Source organism: Pseudopipra pipra, chromosome 16 (genome assembly GCF_036250125.1).
Source record: "Pseudopipra pipra isolate bDixPip1 chromosome 16, bDixPip1.hap1, whole genome shotgun sequence".
Taxonomy (NCBI): domain Eukaryota; kingdom Metazoa; phylum Chordata; class Aves; order Passeriformes; family Pipridae; genus Pseudopipra; species Pseudopipra pipra.
The window spans coordinates 16,190,008-16,206,435 of NC_087564.1; the positions used below are offsets into that span (position 1 = coordinate 16,190,008).

A 16,428-nucleotide genomic window follows, 5' to 3' on the forward strand; every position below is an offset into this window, starting at 1 on the left:
CCTGAGTACAGATGAGAACCCCAGGTGTTATCCCAGTAATTCCTCCCCTAACAATGGCTCTGGGTTCCGCTCTGTGGTGGAGGCACTGGATTTTGTGGTTATGAGTTAATTTTGCTTCTTTCCTTCAATAGGAAAATGCCATGTGAGTCCAGAGAGTTAATCACTATTGTAGGGGAGTAAAGAGTGGATATTTCCTCTAATCCCCTTTAAATGGCCTCAAAATGAGGGCTTGACAAAGATGACTAATGACAGACATGATTAAACTAATTTAGTAGGTGAAGCTTCAGTGGGAGCCCGAAGCCCAGGTACAGCCTTAGGGTCCAGCAGGAACTCCCCCTGCTCACTCTCAGCCCTCCTTGTCCTCACGCTTGAGATAAACAAACTCATTAGCTTTGTTTTGTTTTGATCAGAGGATTCCCTTTCTCTACTGAAAATATTTTTGTCTCTTTCTGCAAACCTTTTCCTTGCTGCTGCCAAATACAATCTCCCTAATGGGATACTAAATTCAGATTCAGTTAATAGCCAGCTGCATCCTCATTTTTCACCCGATCCCTCCCCTCAAAGTGTTCCCACTGAACACAGGAGTGTCTCAGAACTGATAACAGTGATGAAATAGAAAGTCAGTGGAATGTGCCTGGGGACCTCTGGGAGTGTGTCTGGGCACCTCTCTGAAGAAGATGCCCTCAGCTCTGGGGGTGTGTTGTGCCAGGAATGCTACCAGGCACAGGGATGGGCACCACTCCATGCCCAGCTGGGCTCCCTCAGCCCCACTCCTCTCCAAGTCCCAGAGGTGCCTCTATTTTGGTGTTCACCCTTCTGGGTGCACACATGGGCACGGGGCAGGACTCGGTGCCATCGCTGTGGGTGGGATGGCCTCGGCAGGGATAGCCCGTGTTCTGCAGGACATGGGAATGACATGAACAGGGAACACGTGTGGCAGCAGTGAGGGCTCGGGTGGCACTGGCAGTGTCAGTGGTGTTCAGCAGCGTAAATGTCTCTGACGTGGGGAATGGGATGGATGGGGTGAGCTTTGCTCTCCCCTCTCTCCCTGTGAGCTGGTCACTCTTCCCTTTGGTTTAATGATTGCCCACACCGGTGACCTCCCTACCACCCATTGAATCCCTGTGGCAAGCTGCAGCCTGTCCTTGCTGCTGCTCTTGGATAATGACACCAAACCCTCATCTCTCTCACACACCCTGAGCAGCACTGGAAGGTGCCCCTTCCAGGCCCAAAATATAACAAAACCTGTGCACAAAAAAGGGCAAAACTGGGGGTCCCATGCCTTCCCCACAACAGTGGGAGTGATTAATGGTGCATCAGTGCAGTCCATCTTGCTTTTGTTTAATTATCATTTTTGTATTGTTCATGTCTCCAGAGACCCAACCAGGCAGGAATAGTCTGATGGATTATATATGAAATCCAGGTCAACACGTCCAAGTGTTATTGCCTCATAATTTGCTGCACCACAGAGGCTGATAGAGATGCCTCCTGTTATTAATTATGCCAATATATTTTCCTGAGCAATGTGAGTAATCAGGTTGTGTACAGCACGGCCACGGGCCTGTCCTGTGTCTGTTTGTGCTCGGGTGGAGGTGGCTGGCTCGGGGAGCAGGCAGCAAAATCTGCACTCCATCTCAGTCCTTCTCTTCCAGAGCATTCAGGGGAAAATACAATTCCCAACTCTGCACTTTGTGTGCCAGGGAGTCACAAGGCAGGGGGGCAGAGCAGGGGCTGCCTCCGGTGGGGCAGCTGCTCCGGGGGGACAGACACTGCTGGGGGGACCCCGTGATGCTGCCCAGCACTGCCTGGCCTCATGTTTAGCCCTGCAGGGGTGGATGACACTTAAATCACAGAGACTTGTCTGCTCTCACTGAACCTCTGAAAAGTGTATCCATGAAGTTTTCCGGTAAATCATTTCATTTTCCTTTACAAGTTCCCAGTGCAGGATCTGCACGGTGCTGAACGTGGTCCTGGCACCTGCGGGGTCATGGGGGCTGTACCTGGTCACAGGTCATGTCCTGGTAACTGCTGTCAGTCTGAAGGGTCCCAACACAACACAGTGTTTGCAGCTTGGCTACAGTGTGAAAAGATTCACAGAAAACCAGGTTTTGACAGAAGCCTCTCCAGCTTGCCAGGCACATTTGCTCGGTGTCAGGGCTTCAGCCTCCCTGGCAGCCCTGACCTCAGGGGAGGTCAGAGCCACTTAGGCTCCCCACAGTGCCACAGCTGGCACCAGGACCTGGGCAGTCCGTGGTCCCCAGCTCAGCATCCCCAAACCCTGGCAGAGGTGGAGCTGCTGCCAGAGCTGAGCTCTGCCAGCCTTCCCGTGGGGACACGACCCTGTGCCTTGTCCCTGCCCCTGGCTCTCAGAGCTCTGCTCCTGCACTGCAGTGGAGCTGAACCTTCTCTGTCTTTTGTCTCCATAAAGGTCAGAGAAGAGCCGTCACCCTTTAAGTGCCAAGCCGAGGTCTCCCACCCTGCAGTGCCAGAAGACTCGGAACAGTAAGGCAGCTGCTCGCCCTCCCCGAATGGTTGCTCCTTGGTTGCATGAACATTGGGCTGACTCCAGCAATTTTCTCCCTCCTCATCACGAGTGTGATTGTGAAGGTTTGTGTCTTCCACACCACCCAGGGCTGGCAGTCACACAAACCAGGGTGCCGGTGACGGGAACCCCCGCGTCCTCCCAGTGATGCTCCCAGACCTGGAGCTGCTATTTTCCTGACACCAAGTTATCCTGCAGCAGGAAGGACAGGACACGGGGTGGGGATGAGTCCTGACTTCCCTGGGCCTCAGAACCCCTCTGAGGGCATCCAAGAGCCATTCAGGGAGACCGAGGGGCTGGACTGCAGCTCCAGTGACAGGGGCCCTACGAGCCCCCAGCCCAGGGTGTGGGGCAACTGTTGGTGTCAGGGAGCCCCAGGCTGGTGGGGTGTAACTGCCTCACTGGAAGTGGGGGAACTCGTGCACTTTGGGAAATGGAGGACAGTGCTGGCAGGGTGCAGGGTCAAACCCAAAAAAATTAGGGCAGAAGCTGCTCTGGGTGGTCCCCTGGGATCCCTGCCTGCAGAGGGAAGCACATACCTGATCCTGTTAAAGTGTCTGACACCTGCAGAGTGCTCTTCTTGTCCTTTGGGGTGAAACCCAAAGCTTCCACTGAGCTTTGGAGGACCTGGGTGTGGCAGAGCCCGCAGTCTGGCTGCCTGTGCCCAGGGCTGGCTCAGAGCTGGAGGGGCAGCACAGGGATGTTTTGTACAAAGGCAGGAGCAGCACAGACACACAGAGACAGGCTGTGGCTCCCTGGCTGTGCCTGACCTTGATTTAATTACACCAGTGGCTGCAGTTGGCTCCCAGCCCGAGGCGGGCGATCCCTGCCAGGCCATGGGTATGGGTCCCCAACAGTCCCGTTTTCCTGCAGCCCCAGGCAGGCTGAGTGTCAGGCTTAGGCTCCCCACAGTGCCAAGGGGGCCTGGGGACTCAGGGGGCTGAGGAGACTCAGTGTCTCTGCCTTGGCATGGGATCCAGGAGCCCTCCCCTGACTGGGGGACCCATGTGGAGTTGGGATGGATGTGTGTGTCCTGCCCCTGTCAGGGCACAGTGCAGTGGTCAGGTGGTCAGGTTCCCTTCCTCAGCTCTGCCTGGAAGGCACTTGGAGCTCCTCATGAAGTGAAGCCTTCCTGGAATGGTCCTGCCCCAGAGATTCACCCATAAGCCAGGAGGAGCCTCCTTTATTCTACATTTAGTTACTGGGACTTACCCTCTACCCCGGGTCAAGCCCATTGCTGAAAATGCCTCTTAGAAGCTCCAGTCACAGTCAAAATTCCATCAGAAAATGAACTCTGACTGAAGCAATGCGGAGCTGGCCAGAATTTATGTGCTCCAGGCTGGAGCCCCTGTGCCAGTACCTGGGGAAGTGCTGCCAGCACACACCGTGACCACTTCCAATTTCACACCACTTTGAACTCACTCTAATTGAGGTTGGGGAGATGAAAAATGTCTTTATTAAGGGAAGTCACAGGTCTCTGACTGGGAGCTAAATGAGTTTTAATGTGAGTGGGGAGAGCAGGAAAGGGTGCAGGAAGGAGGATGTGGTGATCCCTGGCCTCCCCCGGGAGCCTGTCGGGGTACAGCACCTCCTGAAAAAGGATTGTCCCTTGGTTTTCCTGTTGCTGTGACTACCTGGAGATGGTTGGTGGCATTCACTTTGGATCAGTGAGGTGACATGTTGACCTTGCCATTGCCATGTCACCTGGTGACATGGTTTCCACAGGTGGGGAGAGGTGACCCCCGCTCTGCAGCCAATGTGCTGGGCCCAGTGCAGAGCTGTAAAACACAGGGATTTCAGGAAGGGCCCAATGCAGAGCTGTAAAACACAGGGATTTCAGGAAGGGCCCAATGCAGAGCTGTAAATCACAGGGATTTTGGGAAGGGCACACGGCTCGTGTGTCCCCACAGCCAGGGCTGAGGTGTGCACCCCATCACCCACGTAATGCTGCAGGTGTTCCTGTTCCCTTCTGTCATAACTCTGTTTATTCCTTGAAATATGTCAGTCCCAATCCAATGTTTCCTCCAGTTTCCCTGCCCCAGTACTGACCCAGATGCTCTGCAGTGAGGTCTCCCAGACCAAGATCACCCTTTGCTGCAGAGACAGAAGAAAAACATCCCAGTGGTTTTTCTCACTATCCTTTTGGCACAAGCCCTGGTGATGGCCATGGGCTTGCTGGGCTGCTCTGCTCCATCCAGACCTCCCAACACTGTTATTCCCAAAAAGGAATCCCAAAAAGAGTGGCCATCTGTACATGGACACACGCGTGCACACACGTGTGTAATGTGCTTTAACAGTTTCCTCAGTCAAACCCGCCGCTCTCTGTGCTCCTCCCAGGAGTGTTGGTGCTGATCTCCCTGGGCACCCCCGGTGGCTCCCACCCGCAGTGACTCGGGTGCCCAGCGGGGACAGAGCTGTGCAGGGTGTCCAGGCTTCCCACTGCTCGTGTGTCCCCAGCACACCTGTGTGGGTATCCCCTCCTCATGATCTTTCATTCCTGCATTTGTATCTTTACTCCAGGAATCAGGCACCAAACCTGGAGCAAAGTCAAGCCCAGACCCTCCTCCTGGCTCATCCAGCCCTAGAGTTTGCCCAGGGCTCTGTTATTATCCTGCATCCCTGTAATTAGCTGCTTAGGCTGTGATTGCCCCATTGTCCGCTGGATGGGTTTAATCATTCTTTTCTCCTACAGTGGCAATTTTGTTCCAATTAATTATTTCAGTTTGAATAGCAATAGCTGGTTGAGTTTAGAGAGAAATTAAAAGGGTAGGGAAGGATAATGAGGAAAGAGCTAACTTGGGAAAGGCTGCAGAGAGGGCTGCACGGGTCCCGCTTCTCTGCCAGCCTCTCGCTCCCCAGAGAGCTTTCCAGGGCTGGGAAATGTTCTCTCTGGAATTGAGGATCTGGAGTGACACAGGGGCACTGCCTGGCTTCATCCCTGCCTGGGGGTGAAGGGATCCCCAGTACAGTGTTGTACTGGGTCTGATGGCAATGGGGAGGGGAGCATACTCAGAACCCAGCCCCAAGGGAAAGTGTTGCTTGTTGTAGTGATAGGACAAGGGGGAATGGCTTCAGACTGACAGAGTAGGGTTAGATTAGCAACATCTGGCTGTGGCCCTTCCCTTCCCACAACATCTGGCCACTGGGCTGGCTGACAGACAGCAGCTGCGAGTTGAGGGGCAGATGCAGCAGCACATCCCATGCTCCTGTTGTGCAGGGCCATGGAAAATTGGATGAGGAGGGAGGGATGGTGTGTCCAGGGAGGCTCAGGTGGAATTCCACTTGGTGGAATTACCCAGCGTGGGTGACGTTCTCAAGGTGATTTGGGATGAGACTGATTTAGAATTTTAAAAATTTAGAAATAAATAAATTTAAGGTTAGCCAAGGTTTTGAAGGGAGAGAAAAAACCATTAATGCCTTTCAGGAGTTACAAAAATGCTGCCTGTGCAATTCATGTATAATTCAATGAATTCCAGAGCAGTTTGAATATTTAAATTATGTATGATCAAAGCAATAAAAAAATCCCCATTTTCTCACTTCAAGCCCCCCAGACACAATGCTCTCCAGTGTGTCCCCCCCAAAAGGCAGCTCCTGCCTCCGCACTTCCAGAGCTGGTGAGCCTCATCGCTCCCAAGAAATTGAGTTAGACTGGAAAAATACGGCCTCCAAGTGCTGCTGCTGTTCCCTAATCCGGGCGGATGCGCCGCTCAGCCAGCGCGTTGCCAGGGCGATGGGCACAGCCGGCAGGGCTGGGGAGGGGTGATGGGCACGGGGCGTGGGGAAGGAACCCCCCTGCCCACAGCCGCTGTCAGTGCCCGGGGCAGCCAAGGGCCGGGGATGGAGCTCCCGGAGCCGGTGCAGGACGATGGAGGGGTCTCGTCCCCCGCCTCTCTCAGGGTGTCAGGGGCTGCAGAGCTGCAGCTCCGGCCTCGCTGCACGTTTGTTCCCCCGTGGATGTGTCTGACTCCTCTCCCAGCTCCAGCACTCAGGGGCTTGGACTTGGCAGCTCCCCTGGCTGTGGCCAGGGAAAAAAGGGAAAATACCAACTAACTGCTCCCTCTGCCTATCCCTCCACCCCTCTCCAGATGCTGTAAATTTTCATTAGTACTCTGTAATTTAATGATCTATTCCCAAGAGAAAATTAGTCTTCAATTTACAAAAACTTCCCTGTTAATTTAAGCATAATAGTAGGGAGCACTGCAGTGCCAGAGCCGCATCCTGTGCCCCCTGCTCCCCCTCCCACAGCCTGGCAAAGGACAAATGCAAGGGAGAATTCCAATAACTCACCAAAGACCACTGGAAATCTCCCAATCAAGACTGCGAAGGTGTTCTTGGGAGCAGGAAAAGCAACTTTCTCCTGAAACAGGAGGTTATTTTGAACCTGGCAAATACCAATTCAGCTGGAGGTTGATGCTGGAAGACTGGGAGAGAATGTGCCAGGCTCGCCAGGAATATGCCAGGTGAGGCATCGGTGCTCACCCAGGAGGCAGCTGCCACTGAACCCTCGGGGCTTTTAAACAGTCAGTCAGTGCCGGGCCCTGCAGCATCCTTGGCAGACCACTCTGCAGCCACAGTGTGGTCCCTGGGTTGGGCAGGACCACGGTGGCTCTGTCTGGGGCTGCTGCAGGTCCCTCAGTGCAGAGCCAAGGCTCCAGGCTCTCAGCCTGCCCACCCTGCCAGTGCTGCCCAGGCTGGGTCTGAGGGCACCGCTGTCCCCTCCTCGTGCAAACGCCGAGTGTGGGCCGTGTGTGTCCCTGGCAGATATTGAGATGGATGATGGTGGCTCTGCTCATTAGAGGCTGTGGCAAAGGGTAGGTGCTGGGAGTCTCCATGCTGGGGGAGAGCTGCAAGGGGAGCTCATTAACTTGAAAAATTGGGTCCAGAGGGCTCATTTGTCTGAGATCAGTTCCCTGTTTTTTCTAGTAATATGGAAGATGAGGGAGGGGGGTCTGAGCCTCTCCTCAGTGACCGGTGCTGTGATTTACCCCTTTCTCATTCATGTTCTCTCCTTCAAATTGCCTTTAATACTGTTTATTTTCCATGGGCCTTAAGCCTACCCATGTGGAATGTATGTAACCCTTCACTGCCATGGTACTGTACCCACAGGACAGAGTGGACACTGTGACATGTTTGCTCAGCCTGGCACCATGGGGATGCTTTTGAGGGGCCCATGATGCCCCCCTGGTCAGGCTGGGGTGGTCCCTGGCACCCACTGCCAGGCACTGCCATATAGGCTTGTTCTCTGATCCCTGGTCTCCTGCAGTAGGAAGTTTGTGCCCCCGTTGCCTTCCTCATTCTGCGGGGCCGTGGTGGGTGGCTGGTGGGCAGAGCCTGCTCTGAAGGATCAGAGAGGGCTTATCCTGGGTCTGGCACTGCCACTCACATGGGGAGGTGCCAGACCCTGTTGCAGGGAGAGGCTGTAACTTCAGCTGAAGCTTTACTTGATGATTTCCCTCGATTTTCTGAGCAGATTCAGGGCAGAGGCTGCTGCAGGACACCTGGTGCACAGGATGCAGTGCTCCTGCTGCAGGGGGGCTGCAGGGCAGGCTGCTGGCACATGTCCCCCACCATGCTGGCAGCAGCCCCATGTGCCACCAGTCACACCCCACTAACAGCAATCGCTAATTGCCCTGCACTGTTAATAAAGGCAGAGCTGTCAAACCACAGCAAATATTGGAGGGGAAGCCTGGAGTCATCCCCTGCCAATGCCCTCCCCTGGCCCTGACCCACGGCAGGAATGAGGCCCAGCTCTCTCCATGGCTGTGAGAGAAGGACCTGGGAGGAGGCCACGCTTTGAGCTGAGCCCCCGTGGAGCCCATGGAGGTGAGGGTTTGGCCACGGGGGCTGCTGAGCCCCCCAGCACTTCTGCACCTGGCAAAGGACAGACCAGAATCCCTCTAACCCTCACTGTACCAGGGCTGTTCCCTTCCCAGCCAGCCCTGCCCCAGACGTGGGAAGGGAATTAGATTAGAAGGGAAATCTATTTCCTCTTTTAAAAAAAATCCAGGGGAGCAAAGTTGGTGTTAAATATAGAGATATGATATGTAAATGAATCTGACAACTGAGTGAATAAAAAATGAAGGTTTAAATTATTGAAGGGTGGGAGGAGATGGCGCATGCAAATAGCATTAATGTGGAAAGAGGCAGCGCTCGGAACAGGGAAGGAGGTTTTGAAACGTAATTATTTCTTTTAAGAAAAGCACTACATATGAAATAAAAGCCAACAGGGCCAGTGTGTGATTGTCTCAAAGCCCTTTCTCTCCTGCTTGTCCCTTTACCCTCCTGGTCTTTTTTTCATCCCCTGCAAAGCATTGAGAGAAATCGAAGGCTACTGAATTTTTTAGCTTTAATTAAAATCAGATGAATTAAGTTTTGATTGCTTGAGAACAAGTGAGAGCCAGGGATGGCCGATCACAGGCTGCTGCTGAGAGGGCAGGAGGGGGTGTTTGGTAGTTCATTTGGTGGGGTCAGGGCTCTGTGGCTGTCAGAGCCAGCGCAGTCACAGCCACCCCCTGGAATCAGTGGGGACCTCCAGCACTTTGCAGAGGAAGCATGGGCTTAATTTACATGGAAAAACACCTGCCTGAAGATGTTAACCAGCCAGGAGGAGTTCAGTAGGGCTCAACTGTGCAGACACTCCGCCGGCTTTTGTTCCTGTCCCTCCCTGTGCTGCAGAGCCCGCGGGCAGGATCAGACGGAGCGGGGCCGGGTGAGGGAGCATTAGCCATTCAGTACTGAAAATAGAAAACTCAGTGGTGATTTTTATCAGTGATAAAGCAGACAAGGAGTTCTGGCAGGCAATCTGTGAGCACAGAAAATGTCCCCATCACCTTCCTCACAGCTGTATTTCTGCCTCTCTGACCCTGTTCAGGACTGATGGAGCAGATTACGGGTTCCCTTTCCCTAATTCAGAACTTGATGGCTTGGGACAAGTTGTTAAAGTTATAGATCAAAATGTCATTTATTAGAAAAGTGCCTCTCCTGGGATTCTTATCCTTCATTCATTATTTGTCGTGTGCTGACAGTGAGCCCTGTTCTGTCTAATCTGTCTTTCTGGCTGTTTATACAGCCCTCACCACGGCACCACCCAAGTGCCTCCCATTGCTTAAAAAATGATGGTTTGCTTCCTGCTCCCTCCCCTGCTCTGTGAAGCCATGAGGGCTTCAGGATTTATGGAAAGCGTATGGATTGACTTTCCCATTCCCTTCCAAGATACCAGTGGTGGAGGGTCCTCCCCAAGGACCTGCCCGAGGGGCTCGGTGGGGTGATGTGCAGGACTCACTCCACTGCCCGGGGTGCTGCCGTCCTGGGTGTTTTGGTGGTGACTCCTGTCATGGAGCAGTGACTTGGAGTGGTCCTGGTGTCCCCCACATCACATGAGGCTTCCCTGGCATTAGCCCCTGCTTGATGTTGGCCTCAGGCAGGGGGTCTTCCAGCCTGCAGTGGGGAACCCCCCGTGTTCCCTGCCTGGCCAGTGCCCCAGCCCACTCCTGGCAGGACACAGGAGCCATGCACGTGGACTCGCCGGCCGTTCGGACAGGACACGGGAGCAGTTCCTGCTTTCTAAATGATAAATCACCCTACACCACTATCAGACACACAGATCATGTTCATCACCAGCAGCCATTCATGACATAATTCTGCACAGCAACTGTTACATCTTCTGCAGATGATGCAAGAGCTCTCAGGTGTATGGAGTGGTTTGCTCAGTCTGTGTCCCTGCCCAGGCCAGCCCAGGGGCTTGTGCCTCCTGAATGGACCAATTACAGCAATTCCTGCCTCCCCCCTGACAGCTTTTGTGTTTATGAAATGAGGGGGAAAGAGAATTCCTCCATGGATCCCCACCTCATTTTCACTATCTGCTTGACAGATGTCACTCATGCCACTTGTCAGGCCAGGTCCCGGGCCCAGCAAGACACAGAGCTGGCATCTGGTCTGGCCTCTCTGTGGGTTCAGCAGGGCCCTGGTGGGACCAGTGCCCGTCTCTCAGCTCCCGCGGCTCCCATGGTTCCTGTGGCTCCCAGTCCATCTCAGTGCAGGTCCTTTCCTGCCTGGTTTGGCCGCCGTGTCTCCATGGCGACGCGCTCTCCCTGCCGCAGAGCATCCTTGGCTCGCCACTTCCAGCGCTGCATTTGTATTCCCAGCCTTTGTCTCCCGCCCGGCGCTGGCAGCCGGCCAGGCCAGGCATCCATTTCAAAGCAGCCTTTGTTTTATCGGTGCAATAGCTGCTCAGAAATCCATGGGATTCAATCAGGGCGAGAACACTGTGTTTCCTCGCTCTCCTCTTTCCCCCAGCCAAGGTGCTGTTGCTCAGCGTGACCACATCGCCCGCCGGGGGCACCGGGATGGGGCTGTGCCAGCGGCCTCATATCTGACAGGCAGGAGCAAGCGGGGGGAGACATTTTCCTCCTCCCTCCCATTCCCCAGGCATAGCTGACATTTCCTTGCCGAGTCAGACATGCCATTTCCAGCGCTGCCCTGTCCTCGAGGCTCAGGTACAGCCAGATCTGCTGAACTGCTGAGCCCGGCAGTTGAGATTCCAGCCCCTGGGCAGAGGAAAAAGATGCTTCGAGTCAACTCAGAGCCCAAAGCCAAGATCCTGCCCCAGCTCACTGCCCCTTCCCCCTGTTGCTGCCTGCTCCACCGGGGTAGGGTGAAGGCAGCCTGCCAGGGGTGTGATCCAGTAATTGCAGTATCCACCCCTGCTTCCAGGGGCATCCGAGACTTAGAAAATGGGATGATGTTACACATCTGCTCAAGTGTGCAAAGATAGATGTGAAAGTGTGTGTGTGCATGCACAGATGTATTGATGCAGGTTTATGGGGACCTCGGTTTCCAGGCACTCCAGTCCCTGTGGACTTTCCCCAGAGCACAGAGAGGCAGCCAGGAGGGGACACAAAGAGGGCAATGTGGTGTCATTGCTGAGGTCCTGGTGCTCCCCAGGGCATCCCTACAACCCTCAGAGCTTGGAGTGAGGCAGGAGGGAAAGAAGAGGATAATGGGAGAACAGTGAAGTCTTTGTTAAGGTCAGAGGCAGCAGCCACGTGTCAAGCCCTGCCCAGAAAGAAAATGTCTCCAGGAGAACCTGTCCTCCAAAACAGGTGTCTTGGAAGGCAGTGGGAGCTGAGCAACCAGCCCAGGGGCAGCAGCTGTGGGGAGTGTATCCAGCACCTAGTCCTGCCCTGCTGCTGTGGGGAGGTTTTCCAGCCTTGGGCCAGTCCCTCACAGCCTGGGTGTGCTGAGCAGGGCTGCAGCAGGGAGTGGGCATGAAGCTGCTGGTCTCAAGGGTCTCACGGGAAGGACCTTTCATCTTGCTGAACCTCAGACAGTCTGCTAAGTAATTCACTGCATTGTTAGGGTGAGATACAACCACCTCAGCATTACAGTTCCCATGACTGGGACCACTGGGAGAATCGGGAGCACAGGGGTTCAGGGTCACACAGAAAGGTCCCGGCGAGTGCCAGCTGTGGCCCAGGCAAAGTGCCACCCTGGCAGCACTGACATGACTTTGCATGAGGACACTCTCACACCTGGAGACGGTCCTGCAAGGTAACGAGTGCCAGAGCTCATGCTGTGGTCTGTGGTGTTGCTCAATAAAGTGTGTCCTGGCCCCATTTTATTCTCCCTAATTAGGAAATTCGGTAGATGAATCGCTCTCTGAAGCCTAAACCTGAGCATAGTGCTGGCACAGAAAGAACTGGTCTGCGGCAGAGTAGGAATTGTTTGTGCCATTGTCAGTGAGAAATGCAAAGGAAACAGGTGAAATCTGTTAATCTGGTGCCGTGCTAAGAAAGAGCAGGTGTGAGTGAGGCAATCGATGAGCATTGATTAGAAAGGGGCTCACTGCTGTTTGACTTGGAGGAGGACAGAGCAGACACACACAGGGTGTGCAGCCTCCTGTGTCAGCACTCAGCACTGACCATGCTGGTGCTCTGGTCACTCCCGTCCCTCTCCCAGGGCACTGGCATTTCTCTGGAGGCATAGCTCATGTGTCTCTCACCGATTCACCACCTGGGATTAATCCTGGAGGAAGGGTGAGCTCTGCCATGGGTGCAGCTGGTGGGCTGAAGGGAGGGGAAGCTGTTTCTTCTGTGAACATCAGTGACTGCATGAGGCCATAGCAAATTATTGGACTGGAGGGCAGAAGCAGGAGGGAAAGCACTTTTCCCTTCACATGTCATCCACATCTTCCTGCTGGTGGCAAAGGACAGTGGTTTGTAACTCTGTGGGCTCTCCAAAGAGTGCTCTGCTACTTTTTGGAGTTGTCTTTTTGTTTAGCAAAAACATAGAAACAAGCTAGAAAGAGCCACAGCTGTGGAAGAGAGGTCAGCACGCGTGGACCTGGCAGACTCCACGTGGGCAAATCTGGCTGAGCTGCCCACAGGGCAGGTGATGCCCAGGGTGGCTGGACCTGCTGCTGCAGCAGCATCTCGAGGGACCTTTAAAGCCAGGGGACATTCCTCCACCAGCCTCTATGAGGGATTAGACTGGGCTGTATTTGCTAATGCCTGGGAAGTATGGAGTGTGGGCACTGGGGAGAGCCATAGGGAGCCCACCAGTGTGATCCCCTTTGGAAGTGCAGTGCAGCCCTGGTAAATCAATAAAGATTGGGAGCATCTCTTGCACTGCACCACTTCCGAGTGCAGGGATGTGAGGCTGGTGTAATTGGCTGGATGCAGAGTGAAATCCAGGCTCAGCAATTCCATTTTGCAGTTGGCAGCCTTCCCAAATGCAGATCGGGGAACGCAAGTTGGACTGGCTTTAAAACACAGGGAAATCCTTTATCTTTGATAATTTTTTTGCTGATTTAAAGGATAGGATTAAATCCCCATTTAATAACCCCAAGTGCCTGCTCTGCCCTGCTCTGATTGCTCTGTGTAACAGTGATAGTGGTGCCAAGGCGCTGGAGCCCAGAGGCAAGGCAGGGAATGTTCTCCCCAGCACAGATCCCATGGCTGTTTGCTGCTGCAGCCCTTGAAAAAGAGCCAACTGTTTAAACCCCAGCCTCAGCACAGGATGGTGTTCACTGTTTTCCAAGGCTTTTTCCAGCTGCTTTCCAGGGCTGTTTCCAGATGCTTTCAGGGGTGCTCTGAAGGCAAGCCCAATGCTTTCTGTTACCGACTTCCAGTTTTGTCATTTGTGGGTTTTCCTCCTAATTAAGGATCCTCAGGGTCCCAAATGTCCCTCACTAACATACACAGCCTGTCTCACTGCACCGACAGGCTCCAGGGCAGGGATTGTTTCTATCAGTAAGTGCTGCCTGTTCACTACCTTTATACTGCCGCCTCTTACTGTCACCTGGGCTATTTTTAAATCCTGTAAATAAAGCCTCTACGATGAAAAGGAAAGGAGCCTCCTCACAGAGGAACACAGAGAATTGCCGTGTTGACGAGGAGACTGTTTCCCCTTGTCTGTCAAATCAGCTCATTTAGATTATTTAAGTCAAGAGCAATTTTGAAAACAATCTGTTTCTCCCGTGACAGCGGCTTCGCCCCGTGTAATGACTGAATGGAATGAGCGGCTGAGAGTTATTGATGGCAAAGTCTCACGTCCCCAGACCTGCACTGCTCCCAGCACAGCCCCAGCTCTGTTTTCCCCAGGCATGAAGTAGATGGTATTTTCTAACATGTCGGCTTCCCGACTCCACGAAAGCCTTGACAGCAAACTGCAGCTGAAGGGCGGAGGGGACGGGAATGCTGAAATGGCGCCAGCTCCCCTTTAACTGTTTTCAGCCAGTGCATTTCTCTGCCTCCTGCAGTTTGTTCTCTTGCTCTGATGACACGAAAATCCTAATTAAAAAGTGAATGGGGATGTGATGATGGGAGGACCCGCGTGTGTGCCAGGCTGGCAGGGTGCAGGTGGCGGCTGCTGTTGCAGGGAGAGGATATTTGGGGATCGCTGCCCAGGAGGGCATGTTTGCCGAGTGATGAAAGTGTAACTGCACAGATCATCCCTGGCAGCTGCCTGAACACGGGTGGTGTGTTTGCCCTTGAAGAGTTGTTTCCATTATTTCTAATTTCTGATGTAATGTATGACCACAGTGCTGCGAGCCATTCAAACACACAACAGAGAAGGGTGGCGGGGTGAGGAGGAAGCACTGCTGGAGGTTCCTCCCTTCACGCACTGCCCTGAGCTCTCCTTCCTGCTCAGGAACATGGTGGTTCCTGGAAACAGTGATCCCATGAGGGTTAAGGATTTATCAACCCTTTGGCTGAAAGCAGCTCCCAAAACAGGTGGCTATGTATGTCTTTTCAAGCACAGGGATGCTGCTTTGCTGTCCCTTCGCTGGCAGAATCAGGAATCTGAGGCCTTAGCAAAGAACTCCCGAGGTCCAAGCTTCAGTGAATACCAAAGGACAAAGAATGAACTAAATAACTGTAGTAAGCAGGAGAGAAGGTCACTCAGAACCTCAGTTCCCAAATAACCTTAGGCTCAGTGCAGGATAAGGTTAAAACCAGGAGTGGGTGGTGAACATCAAGTGCTGCTTCCAGCCAGCTGCCTTGACCTAGTACCACTGCTTTGACTAACAGGCTTCTGCATGGGTGAAGCTCAACCTTCCAGTTCTTCCAGAAGCAAATGTTCTTCCTATTTGAGGGTTTATTAATTTCCCTTGTGTATCCAGGAGTTCACCAGCCAGTGTCATATGTGTCAGAACTCAGCTGAGCAAAGTGTTACCTGTGAGGGTGAAAGAGGTAAGAACATGACGCTGATGGAAGATGATGATGGGGTAGGTAATTGAGGGTTGGTTCCTGCAGCTGACATTTACACTTATACACTGATTATAAATATATATACACTGGTTATATATACACTGATTTGCTGACAGTGTATAACCAGCTGCAGCATTTACAGCACAGAATGGAAGTCACCACTGCAGCAGTCTAGTTGCTAGGAGCATGTACATAAATAAAATTAGAGAACAATCTAAAATAATAAAGAAAGCTGCAGACCTTGACTATGAATTTTATTGACAGTGGCATAATACAGTTAACAAACTGACATAACAGGAGTACATAATGCATTCATCAGCCTTCCCAACTGAGGACAGACTTAACAGCAGCCCTCCTACACCACGTGTAGTACCTCCAAAGAGAGATGAAACAGGGCTGCTGTGAATGGAACAGTGAGAGGGAGCTGAGTCAGACTTCAGGAAATAATGGCTTTCAGTTACACACAATTACATGACAGTCCAAACTTTTTCATATGAAGAAAAATAAACATGACCAAATTAATTCAAACCAATTTCAAACTGTCAGTACCCTTTAAGTCCAATCGCTTTATGCTTGTGCATTTTCAGCTCACAGCAATGTACTCTGCATTACTGAGCCTCTATGGACAAAAATACCCTCCCTGGCTACTCTGCATTGTCATAAACCTCATCTTTAATAATGTATGATCTTCTTCAGCTGAAAAACACTGTACTTCATTCATGCAGGCAGAGACAGTGGATACTGCAGCAGATTTCCAGGGACAATTGCTCATATGCCCAGGGCATCCATTCATGTCACAGGAGAATCAAATAGCATTCATTTTTTCACTAGCATTGACAAGAACTGAAGCTAGGCTGGTAGATGCTGGTGACAATGTGCAGCCAGGTGCAAAGAGAGAGCAGGAAGTTCCCTACCCCAACAAAACCTTGGACAGGGAGTGCCTGTCAGATGGAGAACTGTTCACTGGGACTTGTCTGCTCTCAGTTTCACTTGTTCCTGACACTACTGCTCTCAGTTCTCATCCCTTATCCTGTTCAGTCTTTTGACTGGCTTGATTTTTCTAATTTCTGGGATACTGTTACTGAAGCCAAGTCCAGTAACACAGTGTGGCTCATGTACTCCTCACTCTTCATTTTCTGTATTTGAAGTTACAGTATCTCTGTGTGTTTTGGAATA

At 52.6% G+C, this 16,428-nt stretch overlaps 1 protein-coding gene across 7 annotated transcripts in view; it reads left to right on the forward strand.

The window, feature by feature from the left end:
• Positions 1–16,428, forward strand: part of TNRC6A (trinucleotide repeat containing adaptor 6A) — a 67,437-nt gene that overhangs the window by 6,801 nt on the left and 44,208 nt on the right. For 5 of the 7 annotated variants that reach the window (XM_064673473.1, XM_064673470.1, XM_064673478.1 and 2 more), the window contains exon 2: positions 2,429–2,502. In XM_064673473.1, coding sequence (XP_064529543.1) covers positions 2,429–2,502 — 74 coding nt within the window. Of the gene's footprint in view, positions 1–2,428; positions 2,608–16,428 lie in introns of those variants that run through there. The other 2 variants (XM_064673477.1, XM_064673476.1) reach the window with 2 other exon arrangements.